General features: G+C 38.5%; 1 protein-coding gene across 1 annotated transcript in view; it reads left to right on the top strand.

Annotated features, from left to right (window-relative positions):
* The window catches only part of LOC123522575 (sodium-driven chloride bicarbonate exchanger-like), a 174,323-nt gene that overhangs the window by 129,431 nt on the left and 21,352 nt on the right, over positions 1-23,540 (top strand). Inside the window, exon 3 of the mRNA XM_045298079.1 lies at positions 19,325-19,471. Coding sequence (XP_045154014.1) covers positions 19,325-19,471 — 147 coding nt within the window. The remainder of the gene's footprint in view (positions 1-19,324; positions 19,472-23,540) is intronic.

Raw genomic sequence — 23,540 nt, 5'->3', positions numbered from 1 at the left:
AATACTGACCGTGTGGTTAGCAGCTGATGCTTAACCTTCTACACCATTAAAAAAAAATTCTGATTAGTAGCTATCCAATCTTTGCTCTGTTTGCAGATACCTACAGTTCATACTTTAATTCCCAAAGCTAATACTTTTGGATGTCATTAGTGATTGATATCAACATTAAATGTCAATGGTAACATTGCAATTTAGAATTTTGCAGGAAATAGAAACAAATAACCAAAAACGAATTCCCCAGATCTTATTTATGATTACTCCATAAATATGTGTTCTGTTCCTAACCCATAGTAGGGAGAGAGATGGGGCTTTCTACTCAGAAACATGCAGAGGCACTTCTCCGCTGTCCTGGAGGGTCGCTATGAGCTTACTGGCAGCAAGTTGTTTTGTAACCCATCGTAAATAGATCATCATTCTAGCATCTCAGGATGTTCTGGAAGATTCCGTTGTGGAGCACACAAAGAGCAGATAGCTTTGTGTGCCTGTTGCAGAATCATTGACCTGTCTTAGAAAACAATATAGGCATTCTCTGATGAGTGTCACGCCTCAGAGATAATCAACTGACAGCATAATATAGAGTGAAGAAATGGAAGAAGACCAGCTGGGAAACTAGTATCACTGAGGGGAAGGGCAGTGGTTGCTTCTTCTTTTATGTCATTGAAGGAAGAGACCTAAACTCTACCTGGGAAGGCCATCTTATTTCATAATCTAAATAAAATAGGTCTATAAATACATATTTTAAATAACAAAGAAAGTGGAATGGCTTTTGTAAGCAAGCACACGTTTTGCAAATGTTTTCAATTAAGGTTTTAAATCTGAAATTTATTTCTCAGAATTAATGTGTGTATTCTTAGCTAATGGAATTACTAGTATAATTTATCCTGTGGAGTACAGCTTGTAGAAATGCCAGGTGGTTAAAATTGCCTGTAAGTATCAGTGGGAGATATATAAATGGGGAATGATAGCCTTCCCAATAACAACTGCCTGGTGCTGTATATTAATTCATTAACCTACTGTGGTGAAGTGAAATGACTTGGTCTATATCCTCGTAGCTTCCATCAAATGATTTGGTGGGGCCATGTAAGTAAATTGTGTAAAATACTAATAGAGGAGACTTGTCAGTGTTGTCATTACACTTAGTCTGTAAGTGAGCCATCTCAGAGAGCTGAAAGAGAGAATCCTGTGACCAGAAAGAAACAGCATTGAAGCATTGGTGAGCTCCTCATCTGCAGTGAGGAAGGCAGCAGAAGCAGACGAGGTCACAGCATGGCAACACCAAGATTATGAGGCACAGTGTGTTAGATCAGGTTGACTAGAAACAAATCCAGAGACACTGGTATATTCATAGGAAAGAGCTTTATATGGAAGAGCAATTGTATATCAAGAAAATATCTTAGCCCAGCCCGATCAAGTCCATAATCTGATATTCACTCATATTACCGATACTAGACCATAAAACCCTCCTCAGGCTTATACAGCCACTCACAATGATCCAAATGCAGGAAGATCACAGGCTGGTGGGTGAAAAGTCTTGTGGATCACCAGGCTGTGACCTGATTGACAGGCTAGACTCCACCCCTTTAATCTTAAAAATCTCAAATTGACACGAGATTACGTCACTACTACCCAGAGTAACAGTCTTCTGGGCTGACAGCAGCATAAGGCAGAGACCAAGAGACCACGTGGCTGAGGTCCTGAGGACTAGAGAAGGGCATGCTTGCTAGCGTAGTGAGAAAGAGGCATTGCTGACAAAGGAACTGTGTCCTAAACATTTTGTAACCTATTAGCTTTCCTAATAACCCCCATAATTGTGAGTATTGTCTATGAATTCTAGGTGCCCATTGCAATATATCATCAAACCAACAGAGAAGTAGAATGCTATGGGCGGGATGCTGAGATCAGAACAGTGTAAAGAAGTAGCGGGCATGCTTGAGCCCTGGCTTCGGGCAATCCACCTGGGGCTGGGGTTGGGTGCTCTTTCTCCTTGATGCAGCCAGAGGAGGCAAGATGCTCCCCACACCGCCACAACCAGGCCCCACCGTTTCCTTACTTACATTACACATTCTGATGAGCGATGCCACATTTCGAACCTATTTTTGTACCAGTTATCTTGTTTTCTCCTCTTCCTGTTACTGAAAATCAAGAACATAGGTGTGTGAGCGGCTGCTGGTTGCTTCCTATTTTTCCATACAAAGGCTTTAGTTTTATCTCTCCTTGTCTTTCTCTTTCCATTCCCACTGCGACTCCCTTGAGTTCCTTCCCCTTCTGTGCATCGTGCTCTGTACTTCCCCACAGTCCAGCCTGCTTTTTTGGTACAGGGGTCCTCCATGGAGTATTCCCACTTGCTGTTTTTATTTGCTTAGCCTTAATCCTAGTAGTAGATGTTTTCGTAAGCAACTGACACTTTCTCTTAAAGAATGAAGCACTATTTCCCTAACTGAAGAGTGTGACTTCCTGACAGCACCGACCTGAGTGAGTTCCTCCTTAGGAGTTACCCTCTGCAGGAGGAGGCTCCTTTGCCAGAAGGAACTACCTTCCTCTCTGGCATCCTGAATTCAAGGAATATTCAGCAAAGGAATGCAAAGGCCCAGTTCTCTTCCTTCAATTTGGGGCAACCCTGGTTTCTCAGCTTTTGAGTTCAGGCCTTCATTCAATGGCACTACATCCCGAAGGATGGATAGCAACGAGAAAGATGGGAATCCAGAAAAATCACTGTGCTTATGTGGAACTCTTGCACGTGGATTGAGAGGCAATGTGTGAACAGGACAAGGGAACACTGCATGATTTAAAATCAGGAAAGGTGTGCATCTGGGTCGTTTACCCATACTTACCCAACTTGTATGCTGAACAAGTAATCAGAGAAGCTGGACTCTCTGAGGAAGAATTTGGCATCAGGATCAGAGGAAGGCTTATTAACAACCTTTGATATGCAGATGACACAATCTTGCTTGCTAAAAGGGAGATTGAAGGACAGATTGTTGCATTCTCCCATGACACCCAGCACCTTTTCTTAAAGAAGATAGACACTAAAGATGAGTGTGTCATTGAGTTTATGTAATTCAATATGTCATTGATTTTATATAATGCACTTAGGTGCACAATAATCATCAAATGCTTAACTATTTTTCAAATATTTACATGTAAATACAACAATCTCTACATATGCTGTACTATATTAAGATAAATTAATCCTCTTACACTTCAATGTAATGTAGTATTTATACATGAATCCGTAATTTGAAAAGTTAAACTACTCAGTAAACCTTGGCATACAAATTAAATAATAAAAAAATTAACTCTAAGTCTTGTTTTTATCAACTACCAAAAGCATTTTTGGTCAAGGATTTACTAGAAATATTGTGTCTTACCTTCTTCTGTTCATTCCATCTGAGAAAACAATCGCCTTACTGGCTTACTTTCTTTGGGGGTTACCATAGAGGTAACCATGAGTCAGAATTCAGTTAACAGGGAACAACAAGAAGAATGGATTCTAGATGTAAAGTCCAATAATCTAATGTAAGTGAAGTTGTGGAGCAGATTCTGGATTACAGGGACCCCATGTGTTACAGAGGGGAATTGCTTGATAAGCTTTTCTTGGCTGTGACCCCTGTAAGAGCAGACCTTTTACAGGCCTGTCTTCTGCAGCAGCGCTATGTGTTTGAACCACCAACCTTGTAGCTAGTAGTCTTGTACAAGGCAAACGATTTTGCAAAAATTTGAAAATTTTATAGTCGGCACATTCTCATTAGCCTCTGATTTTCATAAACACAAAAGCCAACTCCACCCAATATAGACAACTTTATTATACCCTTATATAATAACGGTATAATACATAAGTGAACCTTTATGTTCGCTTATTTGAATTCCTTTTCTTTGACACCACAAAATGAAGACTCTTATTACTTCCCTGGTGGTGCAATGGATTAAGTATTGGGCTGCTAACTGAACAGCCAGGGATTTGAACCCATCAGTTGCTCTGCAGGAGAATGATGAGGCAGCCTGTTTCTGGGACATTTTACAGCCTTGTAAGCCTCTGGCATAGTTCTACTCTGTCCCCAAGGTCATTGTGATTCTGGATCAACTGGATGGCTTTTGTTTGATATTGTTTTCTTGTTCCAACTGTTTTTTTGCTCCCCCCTGCTTTTATTGGTTGATTAGCTTTGGGTAATTAATATAATTCCTAAAGACTTAATGTTAATTGATGAGGCAATTCTATTTGGTCCACGGATAGTAACTCCAAACTCTCAGCCACTGAGTCCATTCTGACTCATAATGTCCCTGTGGGGCAGAATAGAACTGCCCATTTGAGTGTGCAAGGCTGTAAGTCTTTATGAACAGTAAGCCTCATCGTTCTCCTGTGAAGTGGCAGGTAGGTTTGAACTGCTGAGTATTTTTTTAAAATACCCTGAAGAACAAAGTGTCTAAGATTTGCTAGATTGGTTGATACTAATAACACACTTTGCATTCGTTCGCTTTCTTTTCTTTTTGCAGATGACCTTGTTTGTCACTGCAGTGTTCAAGGTTGTTTCCATTTTACTGCCCCCCCCCCCTTTTAAAGCCACTGAGACTACCATTCAGGGTTGAGGGATAAGAAATCTGGAGGGATTGTTTTTAAAGCACACTACAAATATTTGCAGAGCCCACCTCAAGAAATGAAATTCACAGCAATATCCTGTTAAACCCTCTGTATATGTGGTTCGTTCCCCCCTAGCCTCAATAATCTATCCCTCCCCTCTCCCCACGCTTCTATCCTTGTTTTACATTTTCCAGGCATGTGTGACTTAAGTGCTTTTCTTGTTTTAGTTATACTGAATAATAATATGGGGATTGTACGTGAGGCGACATGGTGAAGCAGATCAACTTAAGTCGACTTGATTAAATTTTTAAGTCTGTATTTTAGCTGCTGATCTCTTGCAATAGGGCTATCCTAGTTCATAGTTCCTCAAATGTTTGTGATTCTTAAACAGGATCCCCTGCCACCTAAGGACACAGGTTGTAGTCAATTAGGGAATTTCTCCAGTTATCATCTTTCACTAAGGTTAAATACTAATAGTTTACCAATCCAAGCCATGGTATTTTCAGTGATTTCTATGCATGCAAACTCTAGACAATCCTATGTTTTTGCATCATGGTGTTGGCAAAGAATACTGACTATACCATGTCTGCCAGAAAAATGAACAAATTTGTGTTGGAAGTACAACCAAACAGTTTCTTAGAATCAAGGAAGGTGAGACTTGGTTTCATGTATTTTACACGTGTTATCAGAGGGTCCAGTCCCTGGAGCAGGGCATCATGCTTGATAAAACAGGATTGGCAAATAAGAAAAAGGCTCCCAAGGAGATGGATTGAGACGGTAGCCTCAAGAGTGGATGAAAACATAGCAGGGTTGTGACAATGTTCTGAGATGGGCAGTGTTTCGTTTGGTTGTGCATCGGTCATTATGAGTCAGAACCAGCCGGATGACGCCTAACAACCACGGTCCAAACCCAGAACCAAGATTCTGTTTTATGTTCTGAGTTCTCCAAGGCCGCTCAGACAGTGGTGCTGTCAAGTGGGAAGTCACTTGAGGTCTAGCTCCTGTTTGGAAAAGAAATGACTGTGGCTACCTTGCCTATGATTGTAAACACTTAAAATATCAGTTGATAAAGATGATGGAAATGAAAAGTGTGAGAAAACAATAGAAAGAGATTATGCTTTGATCATTTGAGTAATATAAACACATGGCTTCATCAAGAGAAGGTCACTAAAACTAGAATATAATGAATTCCATCGTGGGGTATTCTGAGGTTACTTGTTCTGCGTGCTCTTTTTGAAAGCTCTGCCAGTGGCCTTGCTTAATCCCTAGCTTGTCTTCACTCTTTCCTAACCACAGGTTCATTCCTACTTCCCCTAGTGTGTCATAACTGCTGGAAGACCGAATGAGCAATTTTCATTCTATTTATTTCCTTTCTTTCCCATTTGTACCCTTAATGAGCTTCAGGTGGGGAGACAATAAAGGAAACCAATTGAAGTCATAATTAGAGGAAAGCAAAAATTTAATTTTCTACCAATAAAATAAGCTTTTGTCTTAAGGTCTCTGCGTGAGGAGATTGTGACTATTCTGTTTGGCTCTTCAAAAATGGTTTTAAAATTACCCCAGGTGGAGTTGTAATAAAAGTATTACAGCCCTTCTTTAAAATTAGTTTTATTGAGCTATAATTAATGCATCTTACAATTCAATAGTTCAGTCATATTGAGAAACGTTGTGCAATCTACTGTGTAACATTTTCTTCCTTCTTGTGCCCACTGGTGTTACGTCCCCATTTGTCACTCTCTCCTTCAAGGCCCCCGGGAAATTCTTAATTCAGTCACCGCATCCATAAATCCATACCCATCCTGCTTCCCTGCACAGAAAAACATACCAAACTAGACAAAAACAAACAAAACAACCCAAAACCAACAACCCAGCAACAATGATCATTTAAAACAGAGAAAGTCTCCGATCTAAGAAAAAACAGAATATCAACAATTTAGAATGACTTGAAAGTGGCTCTAATGACAATGTTTTGCATTCCAGCCCAAGGACAGCTGCTGAGAACCACTTTACAAGGCTCTTTGTCTGATATTTAGGGCTGTTCACCTTCCTAGTATATGAACGGTTGGGATCACTGGGCACTCCAACTATGTGGAGACCGTACCAACGGATTTTGGGCTTCTGCGACCATCCAAAGCATTCTACAAACTACGTGTTGAGAACTTAAGCACTGGTATTGTTCCCCACTCCAGGCTTGGGTCTTATTGTTTACAATTCTTGGATCACATTTTTAAAAACTCACTTATTGGGGGCTTGTACAGCTCTTATCACAATCCATCCATCCATCCATCCATTGTGTCAAGCACATTTGTATGTATGTTGTCATCATCCTTTTAAAAACATTTTCTTTCTACTTGAGACCTTGGTATCAGCTCCTCATTTTTATCCCTCCCTTCCAAACCTTCCCTCCCTCATGAACTCTGGATAATTTATAAATTATTATTACTTTTTCATGTCTTACACTGAATGATGTTTCCCTTCACCCACTTGTCTGTTGTTCATCCCCCTGGGAGGGGCTTAATGTAGATTATTGTGATCAGTTCCTCCTGTTTCTCCCCCTCCCCTCCCCTTACCCTCCTGGGCATTCATTGGGCATCCTGCAAGCAATAGCTATGAAACCACACAAACATATTACAGTCTTATGTGTAAAACGAGTTCCAATTTCCAACTACATTATCCTGGTTTTTCTCCAGTGAATAACTCAGTATTTCTTGCAATGTAAAGTGCCATGAATGACTAAATGAAAATATAGGAGAACATTTTATTGCACCCCAGTGAGTAATACAAATCTGTAATGTCAGCAACACCAATCTAGTTAATACCAATATTGATTATGAAAATGAAATCCATGCTTATTACATGGAGATATTGATTATGAATGGCAAAATTTTCTCCTGCTGTCCAAATCTAATTCATTCTGAAGGTGCTCAGTTCTCGCCCTCTGTCAATCAGCAAGCACATACACTGCTCTATGTCCCGCCAGTCTCCTGATTCTGCTGCTTTGGTTCTCTGTTGCTTCCTCTTGGCAGTTGCACTGTCTCCAGCACTTACCACCTTTTGTCTCCTGTATCTAAAGATTCTCAGCCCAGATCCAGGTTCTTTTCTCTTGGTGGTGATGTTCCCTGATCTCTGTTCACTGTTTAATTTCCTGTGTCTCCGGATATAGGACTTAGTAGACAACTGAATCCTGTTGATGTGTCCGTCCTCACTAACATTGTGCTCATCGGGTGCCAATGAGTCAGTTCTGACCCACAGCAACCCCTGTGCACAATGGAACACAACAATGCCATCCTCACAATTGTTGCTGTACTGGAGCCTGCTCTTGCAGCCACTGTGTCAATCCATCTTGTTGAGAGCCTTCCTCTTGTTCATTGCCCCTTTATTTTACCAAACCTGAGGTCCTTCTCTAGGCACTGGTCTCTCCGGACATGTTCAAAGTCTGTAAGAGGAAGTCCTTCCCTCTAAGGAGCACTCTGGCCATCCTTCATCCTCACTAACATATCAACCGCTAATTCTGCCTCGTTAACACCATAGAGTTTAGGATTTGCAACACATAGGATAATTGCATCTGAGAAAAAATGTGGGATAATCATAACATCACAAAATTAAGGGTAATTAAATAATATTGAGAATCATGATACGTATTTTGGGAGGACACAATTCAATCCATAACAGAAGCATGGCCAGAATGCGCCCCAGAAGCAAGAATGGCGAGACATCATCTCCTGTATTTTGGGAGAAGGACATCATACTTGGTAGCGTATCAGCAAAGGCAGGAAGTTCCTCAATGGGGTGGGTTGACACAATGGTTTCAACAAGGGCTCAAACATACAACCCTTGTGGGGATGGCACAAGCCTGTGTAGTGTTCTGTTTTGTTGTACACAGGGTCACCATGAGTTGGAGCCAGTTAGATAGCACCCAACAATAACGACAATAACAGGAAGACAATGCCAACCCTCTTTCCCTTTGCTTTCAGGTGTTTTTATCTATTTAATCCCTTAAATTTGTCAGGTGAATCTCATCTATGTTCTCCAGTAGAAATCTTCTGTCTCTCTTAACAACTCCTTATACTTTCCAGGCAAACTTTTTGTCTTTAATTACTTTAAATCCCAGAATGAGCCAGTGTTTACTTGTGTACCTTTTGGTTTTAGTTCACGTTTATTTTTAATTAAATAAGCAAAATTAAATCTGGAAAAAGTGTAAATGATGCAAGGATTATTACAGTTTAATGATTTTGGTAATTTATTAGCCTATTTCCCTGATGCAAAGGGAGGGCTATTCATAAATCATAAAATTTAAAATGCTGCTGTGTGAGGAACACCACCTTTTGGCATTCATATTTTTTAGTATCTCAGAATATATACTTGTCAACTTTCTCCTGCTTCCTTGAAAAATAAAAAGGATAAATATTTGAAAACAATAGTGAAATTGTATGTTTTTGTGATTATCAAAACATACTGTATGCCATCGTATTTTTTCCTCCTGCTCCAAAAATGTATTTCACATTATCCCTTAAAATAAAATTCTCTTCTGTTTTCACCCATGTTACCTGCTTTCTCTAGACTTCCCCTCTTTTGCTAATCCAAATCCTACTTAAAACCCAATTCAAACTTCAACTTCTCCATGAGGTTTTACCTGAATGCTTGGCTCGTCCTGGATTTCTCTGTTATTAACTTCTACAACATTTAATGTCTGATGCCACACCAGAACATGCATTTGAACACAGATTGGGGTTGTTTACTACTCTTTCATGAATCTTGATTTATATAGTTGACTGCTATTTTGTTGGTTGAATTTGATTCCTCAACAACTGAATTTGTTTTTTCAAGTTCACAAATGATATCTATCACTTAATTGATTTCAGCTCCAGCCTCTCGTTGAGCACTGTAAGCATCCAACATAAGGCTGTTCTAGACTTTATCAGAATTGGGCCCGCCCAGTTCTTTCTCTTGTTCTAATTCACAGCATCCCTCTCCACAAAGAATGGAAGCGCTGCCTCCTTTTGCAGCTTCCTAACAATTGTCGTGTTTGAGCTCCTGGCTGCGAAGATTGAGTCCATTTATCTCCTTGATGGTCTTCCTGGGTTTTGATGGCCCTCTACTTTGCTAAGCATGATGTCCTTTTCCAAGGATAACATATCCTGATAACATATCCAAGACAGAGGCGATTCAAGTCTTGTCAGTGTCTCTTCTAAGGATCGTTATTGCTGTACTTCTTTCAAGACAGATTTGTTTGTCCTTCTGGCAGTCCATGGCAGCCTGAATATTCTTTGCCAACACCATAATTGAAATCATCAATCCGTCTGAGAGCTTTCTTATTTGTTGTCTAGCTTTCACATGCATGTAAACAGAGCAAAAACACCAAGATTGTCAGCACCTTCGTCCTAAAGTGATGTCTGCTCTTTAACAATTGTAAACAAGTCTTGTGCAGCAGATTTTCACAATGCAATATAATGTTTTTCTTAAGAAATGGATATTAGGATTCAGACATTGATTTAAGAAATATTGAGTACTTACTATGTTGCAGAATGAAAAAAATAACCCCATCTCAAGATTCAAAGTATTTTAGTTTTGTTTTAAGGCAGTATTATGATATGTAGGATATGATATTTTAAAAAGTACACCACAGCCCCTTCAGAACTAGTAAATCTGAGACAATGGGTCTTTGAGGAACAACTTAAACTTTCTAAAATTTCTACTTTCTATAAACAACAGTCACCATCCTGAGCCTCATGTTTTTGTCATAACTGCAAGTGTAGACAAGGGCCAGGCAATTGTGTAGTTTTAAGTTTAGGTAACGATGACCTTTCTTTCAGCAAAAACAATGCACACAGTGTAATAGCCTAAATGTATATCTTTGCTACACACACACACACACACACACACTCACACTCACACTCACATCCTCTTGATCTCTTTCCCCCTTGCTCTCCTTCAGCAGATAATTTCTGTTCAACTTAAAGTTCTTTGATATATGATGACAAATGATGCCTGTTATGTTTTCTGACTCTGCTGGAGTCTCCATGGAATTAGAGATCACATGCTTATTCAGCTTAATGTACTTGACCTTTTCTGTGATTGACATATCCAAATGACTATAGCAACTCAGTAATTATTCACCAGCTGTGTTATATTCATTTCACAGGGAAAAAACACATAGTTCTCTTCAAGAGTAGAAAGCTGGACCCCCTCCTTGCCAGCTAAATAAAGGAGAGTAGTTTATTACTATTATTATTAATCATACTAAGATTCCTTTCCATTCCCACGTGCATCCCTCTCCTCCCTGCAATTTGTAAGCATTCACTATACCGTGACCACAGCCACCTTAAGAGTTCTTTCAATATTATTTCTACATAATTTAAGTCTCAAAATCCATGATTTATTACCAAGGTTTGAGCTCAGAAAGAAAATGAAACTCTGTTTTTCTTTATAGGGCAATTGTATTTTTGCTCAATGATAATATTCATTCTTTTTACTACAATCAAAAGAGAGGAAAAACAACCTTTGAATTTTTCCTGCCCATACTGTATATTAACTACATTGTATTTTCTCAGACTTCAATATGAAGTCTGGATTCCAGATTTTTTTTCCTCTAATTGTGGCTCTACTTAAAGAAGTCTTGCTTACTGGCTCAAAAAGTAAATGGAAGAAGACAAGCTTTTTTAAGGAAGATAAGACTTTATACATCAAAAGAAAGGAATTATTTCATTTTTAGCTTTGTGCCTGAGATATGAAATAATTTCAATGACAGGTAAATTCAGAATAGATCCTAATGTTATGAACAGAGCTGAACTATAATATTTTCTTTTAATAGCATGATTCCATCCTCACTAGTGTTTTAAAAACATATTCATATCAAAATGACTCAGTATTTTGGCTAACTTTTAGATGTGTAACATGACAAATTATGCTGATCATTTTCATTAATTAAAATCTTATCCTAAAGGATTACCTTTTAAGAAAACTTTTTATCGTAGTTTGGAGATTATTTGATTTTGGTAAGTAGCAATAAAAATGAAGAGAGGCATGCGGTCATCATGAAAGTCTAACATGAGATTTCGCTTGAGGGCTTGTCAGGAGGATGGAGGGAAATGATATGAAAGTGGTAGAACAGAGCAAAGGACAGCAGTTCACCTGGTCCACTCCTCTCTCCACTGTCGGGAGGAAGTTGGGGCTCGTGCTCCATTAAAGAAGGGAGAGCCAGTGGAGGGAGCGAGGAGCGTGCAGATCATTCTTAGCGACCGATAGCAATGCTACGTGTCTTAAAAATAAGAAATCTCAGTGCCTTTTCTTTTGCTTTATCTCATCAAAGAGGCAAGGGAATCATCTGTGACCATTGTATTACTCTACATCCTGTGGTGATTTTCTTATTTTCATAAGTCTTTCTGCTCTCTATTTTGAAAGACAGTCTATCTACTGCTGACAGAGTTTCAAGTGTTTCGAAAGGGAGTTCGTTAGGGCAAGCACTTGTGCAGTGGCTCCGAAATGTAGGATAGTATTCTCAACTGATGCTTACCTTGACACCTATCATTTCCACACTTTATTTTGGTACACTTACGTTAGCAGCTTGTCACTTCCCAAACCCCACGTGCTTAAACTCTAAAGACTGTAAATAGATTTGTTTGTTCATTGTGGGACTTGAAATAACCTTTTGTACCTTTTGTCTTAAATTATAAGAAATTTTATAGCAACTATATATAAATATACAATTTTATATAAAACTTATACTATATAAATTATAAAATTATATATAGAGATTATTAATTTATACATATTATAAAATAGCACACTATCTGAAAGATATAGGAATAATATCTTCATATAATAGATGAAGTAACAGGTTTAGAAAATTAAAATGACTTTTTTTCAAGATTTTAAAGCTACTTAATGTTGGAGGCCAATTTTGAATTTGAGGATTTGATTCAATTTCAGACATCAAGATTTTAATTCCTACTCTACAGTGTTTCCCAGATAATGTAACTTGATAATGTGTTAAAGTTATAATAGAGCCAGATACACATATCCTTTTGATACATGTACCAAAATCAAGCCTACCTGAATTGCTGAAGAGCTCACGGTGCATTCTAACTGTCTATCACACGTGACTGCAAAGATGGGGTTGAGTATGACACCTGTGAGGATGGGGCTTCATTCTGTTTACAGAGGGTTGCTATGAGTCAAAACCACACCTAGCAACAGCATCATCCATACACTTAATCAATTCATATTTTCCACTGGTCTGCATGGACACATAAACAGGACAATCACCAAATATAGAAAAGATTCTTCAGCTTGCAATAAATTTACAATTATTGCTCAAGAATATTAATACCCCTGATTAAAATATTTATAATATCAGTTCATTATCCAGAAATAGAGGAATCTACTTCCAGACATAGGTTTCTACCCACTCACATTCAATCCTGCTAAAATTTGGAAGTATTGCAGCTTTATCTAAATAAATAGATTTTGTTTTTCCATAAAGCAAAAAATATATAACAACTACAAATATAGCCACCAAAATAAGCATATGGGTTTTTGTAAAATTTAACTATCCCTGTTAAAATAGCACCATCAGTTAAATGATATACACTCAAAATTTTGGAAATGTTTTATCTTCTCTGAAACTTGGTAGAGCTGTAAGGGTTTTGGTATAGGCCTTCCTGGCCATGATTGATTTGTGCACTATTTGACATTTGAGAAAGAAGGTAGTTGTTGTTTTTTTTAAAAAAACTCATAGAATGATGGTGGCAAGAAATGTACAAATGTGCTTGACACAATGCATGTTGTATAGATTGTGATAAGAGTTGTACAAGCCCCCAATAAAAATTTTTTTTTAAAGAATGTAAGTTGCAGATGGACATTGGACCTCAATCCAAGTACTCCCTCAACACAGGAACCCTTAGTTCTAATAATCCGGCATTCTGCGATGCTCACCTTCCTGAAACGATTGCTGAAGTACAAAATGTGTGCATAAGCAAATGTGATGAAGAAAGCTGATGACGCCCAGCTATCAAAAGATAGCATCTGGGGTCTTAAAGACTTGAAGATAAATAAGCGGCCATCTATCTGAGAAGCAACAAAGCCCACATGGAAGAAGCACACCAGCCTGTGTGATCATGAGGTGTCGATAGGATCAGGTATTAGGCATCTGAGATGGAGAACAAAATCATACCCATTGTGGATGGGGAGGGTGGTGGGCAGTGTGGGGTGAAAACCCAAAGCCCATCTGTAGACAATTGGACATCCCCTCACAGAAGGGTCACAAGGAAGAGACAAGCCAGTCAGGGTACAGTATAGCACCGATGAAACATCCGCTTTCCTCTAGTTCGTTACTGCTTCCTTCCCCCTCACTATCATGACCTCAAGTCTAACTTCCAAATCGGATTAGACCAGAACATGCACCTTGCTACAGATAAGAGCCGGCAACACATGGAATCCAGGATAGATAAACCCCTCAGGGCCAACAATGAGAATAGAGATACCAGGAGGCTTAGGGGAAGGCATGGGGAGAAAGGGGGAATCAATCACGAGGCTCAACATATAACCCCCTCCCAGGGAGACGAACAATGAAAAAGTGGGCGAAGGATGACAGAGAATGATGTAAGATATGAAAATAATGATCTATAACTTATCAAGGTTTATGAGGGAGGGGGGAGCAGGGAGGGAGGGGGGAAATGAGGAGTTGATATCAAGGGCTCAAGTAGAAAGAAAATGCTTTGAAAATGATGATGGCAGCATACGTGCAAATGTGCTTGACACAATGGATGAATGTATGGCTTGTGATGAGAGATATAAGAACCCCCAATAAAAGTATTTAATTTAAAAAAAAACCAAACCCCTCATATACATATAATGTATTTTTAGGAATTACCCCCAATACAGTACTGTTACGTGCAATCTACAATTGGGCAACAAGGTACCTGCTACCCCCAATACTTGATACTTTGCTTTAACTTTTGCTTCTTCATAAAATACTTTCCCCCCCCCACAACTATTTAGGAAAAAAGAAACTTAACTAGCCCTGCAAAATTCTGCCACAGGAAATTCTTTTAGCCTGATTTTCCCTCTATCCAATGTCCTCAAGTCACCAGCTCAGTTGTGTGTCTTGGCCTCTTCTCTTTATCTGATCATATTTGGATATAGTTTCAGATTATTTATTTTGTCCTCAACTTGGCAACCTCTTAGGATGTTACTTCTGGCAATAAGTCCCCTTTTACTAGGCCCAGGCATGCCCTCTGGACGTGCCAGCCAAACCAACACTGCCTCTTACCTTTGCAGGTCTAAAAATGATTGTGTTCATCGTTGTTTCTTAGAAACCTTTGCCATCTTTAAGGCTTGGCTCAAATACCACTGCTGTAAAGACTTTGTTTGCAGCAATAGTCAATATTCATCTACCACATGTAGTCAATTCAAATTCATTTCTTCAACACTGAAAATACTTTGAAGAAAGTTGGAAATAAACATTTAGTTTCCAACAGTAATGGCTCACTTTCATTATTTATTCTTGTTGACTCTTCTATAGCATATAAATGGTTAATTTCTCTCTTGAAATTCTCTCTCCCTTTGGTTTATATCTTAATGCAAAAATGGAGCATACATACAACACAAATGCAGAATACAAATATATAAAGTTTAATAATTAATTTCAATGCAAATACTGTGTCAAAGAACACAACATTGCCAGCACCGTGGGAGCTCGTCATGTTCTCTTCAATTGCAATCCCTCCCTTTCTTTTTGCGAGTTAACAATGATTCTGATCATTTTACTGACCTTTCCCATCTACGTATATGGTTCAAACACACTAGTTGCTTTATTGGAGAAAGATGAGACTTTCTTCTCCCATAAAGATGTTTTGTCTCAGAAGCCCCATAGAGCAATTCTAACCTACTACACAGGGTCACTTAGGTCTAAATCAACTTGAGGACAGTATGTTATTATGCATCCTTCAGTAATATATTTTAGCTCTGTTGTTTGAAATTTTTTATAATGGAGATTATCGTGGACTTTTTGCTTTTTGGCTCAACATCATGCTTATGAAATTTATCCATGCTGTATATACCAGTTGTTTGTTCATTGTTGACATTGGGTAAGTCTATTGCACAAGACCTCTTTAAAGTTGAAAATCCAGGATGTTACTTTGATGACGAATGTGTGCCTGACTCAGCCATGGTATTTTCAATACCTCATATGCCTATGAATGTTGGACATTGAATAAAGGAGACTGAAGAAATATCAATGTGTTTGAACTAAAATAGTGGTGAAGAATATTGAAATTAACATGGACTGCCAAAAGAACAAACACACCTGTCTTAGAAGTACAGCTAGAAAGCTCTTTAGAGGCAAGGATGTTGAGATTTACCTCACAGTTGGTACATGTTGTCAGGACAGACTGGTCCCTGGAGAAGGACATCATACTTGGTAAAGGAGCATGCTTTGAAAAGGAAAGACCTTTGACAAGATGGATTGACCCAGTGGCCACAGCAATGGTATCAAATGTAATAACAGTTTGGAGGATGTCCCCGCATGGGCAGTGTTTCAGGCTGTTGTACATGGGGTTGATATGAGTCGGAACTGACTCGATGTCACCTGACGAAAACATATTCCATTGTGCGAATGCAACCTGGTTCACTGACACAGTTTGCTACAGGCATTGGCTTGTTTCCATTCTTCACTCTTCGTTAACAGTACTGCCAAAGGCATTCCTACATACATCTCTTACACGTGTGTAGAGCTTCACATTTCTCTAGAGCTCTGGGAAATTGCTGGGTATTTTCAAATTGTATAGAAAATGCAAAACCATTTCAAAATAAGACTATGTGATAAATTGGTCTACATCACACCAAGACATGGAATTGTCAGACATTTCAGTATATTATTTAAAATCACATTTCCCTGACAATGAATGGAGTCAAGAGCCTTTTACTAGGTTTATTAACTTTATAGGTTTATTAACTTTACTAGGTTTATTAACTTATAGCTTTCCCTTTTAATAAATGCCTATTTATTATTTTCTTGATTTTCTCATTGGGCTATGATCATTTTCGTAAGCTATGTGGAACGTCTCTGTATAGTGTTTATTGGACCCTTGACAGTTAAATGTGTTACAAATACAGTTCATGTTTGTGGTTGGTCCTTCTTTCACAGTCTTTGAATGAAGAGAATTTCCTAATTTTAATGTAATAAAACATCAATAATTTTCTCTATGGCTAGTGCTATTTAAGAAATCTTTTCATAATTTGACATTAAGGAGGAAGTTTCCTGAAAGAACATATAAAAACCGTGTGTTCAATCTTTTATGTTTAATTGGAAGCCTTTTACTTTACTTTTTGTTCTCTTTTAGGGATTTTGTCTTTTCTGTCTCTAAAATAAGCTCCCTCTTTAGAGCCACGTTTGTCACTCCACACATTCTCCTTGATTGATTCCCTGGTATGCCTTCAATTCATTTATAGAGGGTCTTTTCTACAATGCAGTGATGGTTCAAGTGATTGAAATTAGTAATATCTATGACATCATAATTTGTCAACTATTTTAAGTATTCAATTTTGTGCTCATCATACTATCTGATGAGATAAATTCCTCTTCCTGGAGCTACCTTCAGATTGGCTTGTTTATCACCATTTACTGTTTTCCTTGAACACTTGAACTTTAAAAATTCAAGTTCTATTAAAATATTTTTGTGAATCTTAGGTTGTTGTTAATATATATACTAATGTGTGCCTATTTGGGCAATGGGGCTACATTTTCTTCTTATTGGTTTTGATGCATTCATCCCGGGGAAACACGTGGTAATATGTCATACTTTTTTTAACAAAAGTCATGGAGCACTATAAGAATAAAATAATATCTTATTTACAAGGTAATTTTTTTTATCATTTCAGTAAACAGTTGATAGGCACTTGTTATATGCCAGGCACTGTGTCAGGTGACAGATAGGCAGTGAAAAATGCATGCCCCCTATTTTTAGAGAAAATTAATTAAAAGTCTACCTATAAATAAATAATTACAATTGGTCTTAAGAATAATAGTGATCAATTACATTTAGAATGAGTGTCAGAGTATATAGAAAATGTCTTAGCTAATATCTTTTAACTGAGATGTAAGAGATCAATTATCAGATAGCATAAAGAAATAAATGTTGCGCAGCTGGAACAGTAAGAGCAGCATTAAGTAACGGCAGAGACTTGAGAACCTCCGGCTCCCCAGGGAACGGGAGCACTTCGTGGCTTTTTAGTCTGTGACAAGAGTGTGTTTAGAGACCAGGCTTGAGCGATCAGCAGATGTCAGATATTGTTTGGCCGTATAGAATACTAAAAACTTTATCCGAAAGGCTTTAGGGAGAGATATCAATTGGTGTTAAACAGGGGAAGCATTGTCTGATTCACATTTTTGAGATAACAAAACAAAACAAATTATATCAACCTAGAAATGCATACAAAGTAGAACATTATTGTAGTTACGAAAAATGATAGACACTTCTGTCCATGGAAGCACTCAGCACAAGAGCAAGAAAATGGAGCAGCCCACATGCCTTTAGCAGAAGGATGGATAAATGAACTTTGGGACCTAGAAACAAAGGAAGACCCTGCATTGTTAAATAATAACAGTGAAGCTGTGGAACAGCTTACAACATGGATGAAGTTGGGGGCGTTATGCTGGGTGAAGTTAGTTAGTCACAAAAGGACAAATAATGTATGAGGCTATTGCTATGAAAGAAAAAAGCCAAGATAAAGATTGTTCATACAAAAAGACTATCACTGAGGACAATGTTACTATGGCCTTTGTACGAGACCGTAAGATCCTAAGCAAAGAGAACAGAAGTGAGGATGTTGAAGAAGAAATAGAGTCAAGGCACGCTAAGAAGTCATGGTGATACACTGAATGGACTTGGGGAAGACAGGAGAGATGACGATGCATGCACAAAGTGAAGTAATAGAAGCTTGATACTTGCGAGATAAAGAAAAGGATGAGTTACATGACAGGTTGAATTTGACGTGCCCGTGAGAGGGATGTACAGGTGAATATGGATAGACACATAGATTTGGAGTCCAAGTGAGAGAAGTGTGGAGTTAAGATGTATGTCTCAGATCCTCCACTAGCGCACGCACGCGCGCACGCACACACGCACAAGTGCTCTGACGCCACGCAAGTAAGAAGAGCCTAGGTCAGAGATAAGTCAATGGTTTACCAACCTCGAAGCAGTGAACAGAAGAAAATTCAGCAAAAGAAAATAACGCGAACAAAGAAGACTGAGAAATAATTATGTCAGAAAAAAGAGTGGCCAACAAAAACAAGAACCAGAGATAAACAGTAGAATTTTGAGAAGTCTCACATATTTGGCATCACTAGAGATCTTCATGAAATCCAGTTTATTAGCGATAATGAAGGTAGACCAATTTTTCACAGTTAACTATTGCAGAGAGGAAATGGGTAAAATAAGACAGTTGAGGGATGAGAGAAGGTAGAACAGATTTCTTAAAATGAAAAGCATATATTACAAATGATTAAGATACAGGCAAAAAGGGATTAAAATAATGATGATTGCAAAATAGAAAACCAAGTAAATAGCGGCGTACTCTTTCATGGGGCAGATGCAGTCCTAAATTACGCTGCTAAGCCCACACTTAACAAAGACGCGAGAACTCTTTGCTGAATTAAACGAATTTGTGTTTCCATCAACATATCATCATCTTCTTTGATGCCTTGGAATACTTTTGAGTTTAATTTTGTGTGTTTATTCTTTACAACAGGTCACCGGACGCTGTTTATTGGCGTGCATGTGCCCCTGGGAGGAAGAAAGAGCCATCGGCGTCACAGGCACCGTGGTCATAAACACAGAAAGAGAGATAGAGAGAGAGATTCAGGTTTAGAGGATGGAAGGGAGTCACCGTCCTTCGGTAAGAATTGTTCTCCTTGTCTTTATGGAATCATGATTGTGAAAGTACTGTCTTAGTTTGTATACATTGATAATTGGCAGTGATACCTTATACTCACAATACTGTTTACACCTTAATGAAAGATGTTGGGCATTGTTAAGAAGCAGTAGAGAGAAAACGTGATATGCATGTCCCTCTTGGGTATTTGTTTTGAAAATGTTTGTGAACACTACTTTTTTAATAGTGTTTATTTTGAACTGTAACCAGGGTATTCAAATATGCATGCATATTGTCATAGTAGTTGTTAAACATTCCAGAATTCTATGAAAGCCTACTTGCATGACATGACTGAGGACTCAGCTTTCAGTTCCTTGACATCCCTATTGTCTAAGATCTCCTCTGAGCCTCAATCACACACTCATCCATAGTTGGTCCACCTCTAGTCAGTGATTCAAGCACCACACTTTCAGATCACTGCTATCTTCTTACTTGTTTGTGCAATTATCTCAAGTGTGATTATTTTTCTACCTTGTCAAAATCTTCAGTTCATTGACCCCACTGCTTTATTTTCCTATTTTTAAACTGCCTCCTCCCTTCTTCTTGCTTTCTCCTTCACGACTTCCCTTCTTTTTGAACTTTTCATTGTGATTAAGGTGAAAGTTAACTGAGCAAATTGATTTTTCTTTTACTAATTCATACACATTTTTGTTTTGTAGCTTTGGTTGCAATCCTCACAATATCAGAACAGTTTTCTCACTTCCTTCCTGTATTTACCATTTGCCTTTGATTCCTTCCCCATCCCTTCCTGCCTCAGAGCTTTATCCCTGGGAAAACGCTGCTTTTTGGGGGTGGGGTGGGGTGCTGAATTTGATTTGATTCACCTTATTGGCATTTCAATGGTATCTTATTCAATAAGAATAATAAAATTAATAGCCTTATTAATGACTACCAGTTATTAAATACTTAGCCATGTTCCAGGCATTGGGTCCTAAGTACTTTACATCTATTATCCCATTTAATGCTCATAAAAACCATATAAAGTTTAGGTATTTTTAAATTTAATTTAATGTGTGGAATCTTTCTTCATTTTTTTCCCCATCTCACTTGGTACTTTTAAAACAGTTGTTGGAATATAACTCACGTATCATACAAGTCAGTATTCTATCATACCAAGAGGAGTTGTACAATCATCACTACAATCAGTTTCAGACATTTTTTGTATTCTTGTATTCATTATTAGGTCCCCATTTCCCTCTGACCTGCTCTGTCATGCCCCCAAGGAACCACTTATACAGTTTCTTTCTCTGTAGTTAGATTTTATATACAGAAAAACATTACACAACACAACAAAACCTAACGACAACAAAGTAAAACAGATAAAAACCACAATTGAAAAGAAAGCAGAAAATATTAAAAATGAGAACAAATTTAAAATGGATCACAAGCGTGATCAAACGATAAGGTGCTAAATTTTAACCTAACTGCATCTGCAGTAATCCACTGGCCAATGCATTCTGCATGATAGCAAGGCTATTCACATGCCTCCCCATGATTAGAGGGGGTCTACGCGAGGCTTAATCCTCATGTATTTTCTCTTACCTTTTAAAATTAAAGCAACTTTAATATGGGTCAAACGGGAGACAAATGATCAGATATTAAATTTTACTACGTCTGCCACAATTTACTTTATAATGCTCTATGTTTGATAACAAGGATATTCACACCACTCAACTATGATCAGAGGGAATTCACCAGAGGCTTAATCCATGTGTGGATCCTATAAATGGATTTTGGGCTTCCACTGTCATCCATAGCCTTCTGCAAACCTCATGTTCACCATTTAAGATCTGATACCATTTCTTCCTTTGGATTTGGGTTGTAGTATTTATGGTTCTTTGGTCGCCAAAGTTGGTGTGCTTCTTCCCTGTGAACTTAGTGGACACCTCACTTAGATGACTGCTGTTTAAAGACTAGCCTTTAAGACCCCAGACACGATTCCTTCTAATAGCTGGGTGCTATCTGATTCTCTCAACACATTTGCTACCCCTATCTTCAGTGATCTTTTCATGAGGGCAAGCATCAAGCAGGAATACCACTTTTTTATCTCCTGTAGTTGATTGTTCTAAGAAGGGTGCACCTCCCTGGTGTCATTATTTATAGGCCTAACCTATCTATGTTTAGATGAAAGTCAAGTCACAGAGGTAAGTTCAAATCTAGGTTTGAAGGGTTTCTAAGGGTCTTGGTCATGGGGATTTCACCAGTCTCAATCCAATCATTCATATTTGATAGATGAGTATTATTCTACATTTTCTCCCATTCTGTGCAAGACCTCCTATTATTATCCCTTTCAGTGCAGTCAGAAGTGGTAGCCAGGCTTAATCTAGTTCTTCTGGTCTCAGGGTCATGGAGGCTGGCATTCAATTGGTCTGTTAATCTTTTGGCTGATTTTTCCTTGCATCTTTGTGTTTTTTACTCTTCTTTGTTCCAGATAGGGAGAAACCAATAGTTGCATCTTAGACGGCCACTCACTAGTTTTAGGACCCCAGGTGCTATTCACCAAGTAGGAGGTCGAACACTGTCTTTGCAGACTATGTTGACTTTGGTGTCCTCTGAGACTGTAGTTGTGAGCCCCAGGTCCAGCAACTCGTTTCCTCAAGGTGTTTGGTGATTGATAAGAAGTTTGCACAACTCTGCTTTTTGTATGTCCTACTGTATTTATGGATATATTTACAGCATCGATAGATACATATGTAGAAATATACTGTCAAGCCTGTATATATTCTTGAGTGTGATCTATTTGTCTTCCCACCCTTGTTCAGCTTGAGTAGCTAGCTATGTGTCCACTTGTAAATCACTTTTATTATTTCAGGGCTATGTAAGTAATAGTGTTTTCCTTTGTGTCCTTTAACTCTGTGTTCCTCCCAGTGTCTTCCTTTGCCATGATCATTTTGTGCTGACCTCCTCCTTATTGTATTTCCTTTCCATCACTCACCTAGTTAGTGATGTACCCTCTGTGTTAGGCTGGGTTTTCTAGAGAAACAAAACAAGTTACTCTCATGTATGTTTAAGAAAGAACTTTATATCAAAAAGTTGTCATATCAAGAATGCCACCCAGCCCAGTCCAACTTATTCCGTGGGTCTGGCGCTAGCTGGAGCCCTCCTCAGACTCACAGCTGCAGGCAGATGATGCAGCTGCAGACGCAGGATGCAGGAAGGTCACAGGCAGGGGGTGCAGAATCATGTGGCTCCAAGGTCAGTGGAAACATAGCAGGACAGCGAAAGCTCTCAAGGTCAGGTGGCTGACATGGGACCACCCCTGGAGGTAGGCATAGTGTCCCAGCAAGCAGGAAGGTGAGGGGACAGAGAGGGTGAAGTCCTCGGTGTCTCTTATACACTGTCCCCACTTCCCAGGGAGCATCATCAGGCTGTGACTTGATTGACAGCCGGGACTCTACCCCAACATAAGTGCAAGCTGACCTAAACTCGAACTGCTATATCTTCTCTCACTCTCTTACCCCAGAAGTCTTCAAATGATACTTCCTTCTATGTAACTTTCTAAGTAAATGTTTTCTTGACTTTTTACAATAATAGTCTCTTACAGTACTCGTTTTTTTTTGTGATAGAAAGGTATGCATCAGGAAAAATGTGTGTCAGGGTTGTGTCCTTTCGCCATACTTGTTCATTTGGTATGATAAGAATATAATCTGAGAAACTGAACTATATGAAGATGAACACATCTCAGGATTGGAAGAAGACTCCTTAACTATCTGCAATATGCAGATGATACCACTTGACTTGCTGAATGAAGTTCAAAGACTGTAGTATTCAGGATGGATTACATCTCAATGTAAAGAAAACAAAAATCCTCATAATCGGACCAACAGACATCATTATAAACAGAAAATACCTTAAAGCTGTCAAGAATTTCATTTTACTTTGATCCACAATTAATGCTCATGGAAGCAGCAGTCAAGAAATCAGGTGACATATCACACAAGGAAAATCTTTTGCACAAGATGTATTTAAATTGAAAAGAGCACAATGTCACTTTGAGGAATCAAATGTGCCTCACTCAACCCATAATCTTTTT

The sequence above is a fragment of the Echinops telfairi genome, unplaced genomic scaffold (assembly GCF_000313985.2).
Source record: "Echinops telfairi isolate 266 unplaced genomic scaffold, ASM31398v2 ScPeMD7_4;HRSCAF=17, whole genome shotgun sequence".
Classification (NCBI taxonomy): Eukaryota; Metazoa; Chordata; class Mammalia; order Afrosoricida; family Tenrecidae; genus Echinops; species Echinops telfairi.
This window is presented reverse-complemented; position numbering and strand designations above follow the sequence as displayed.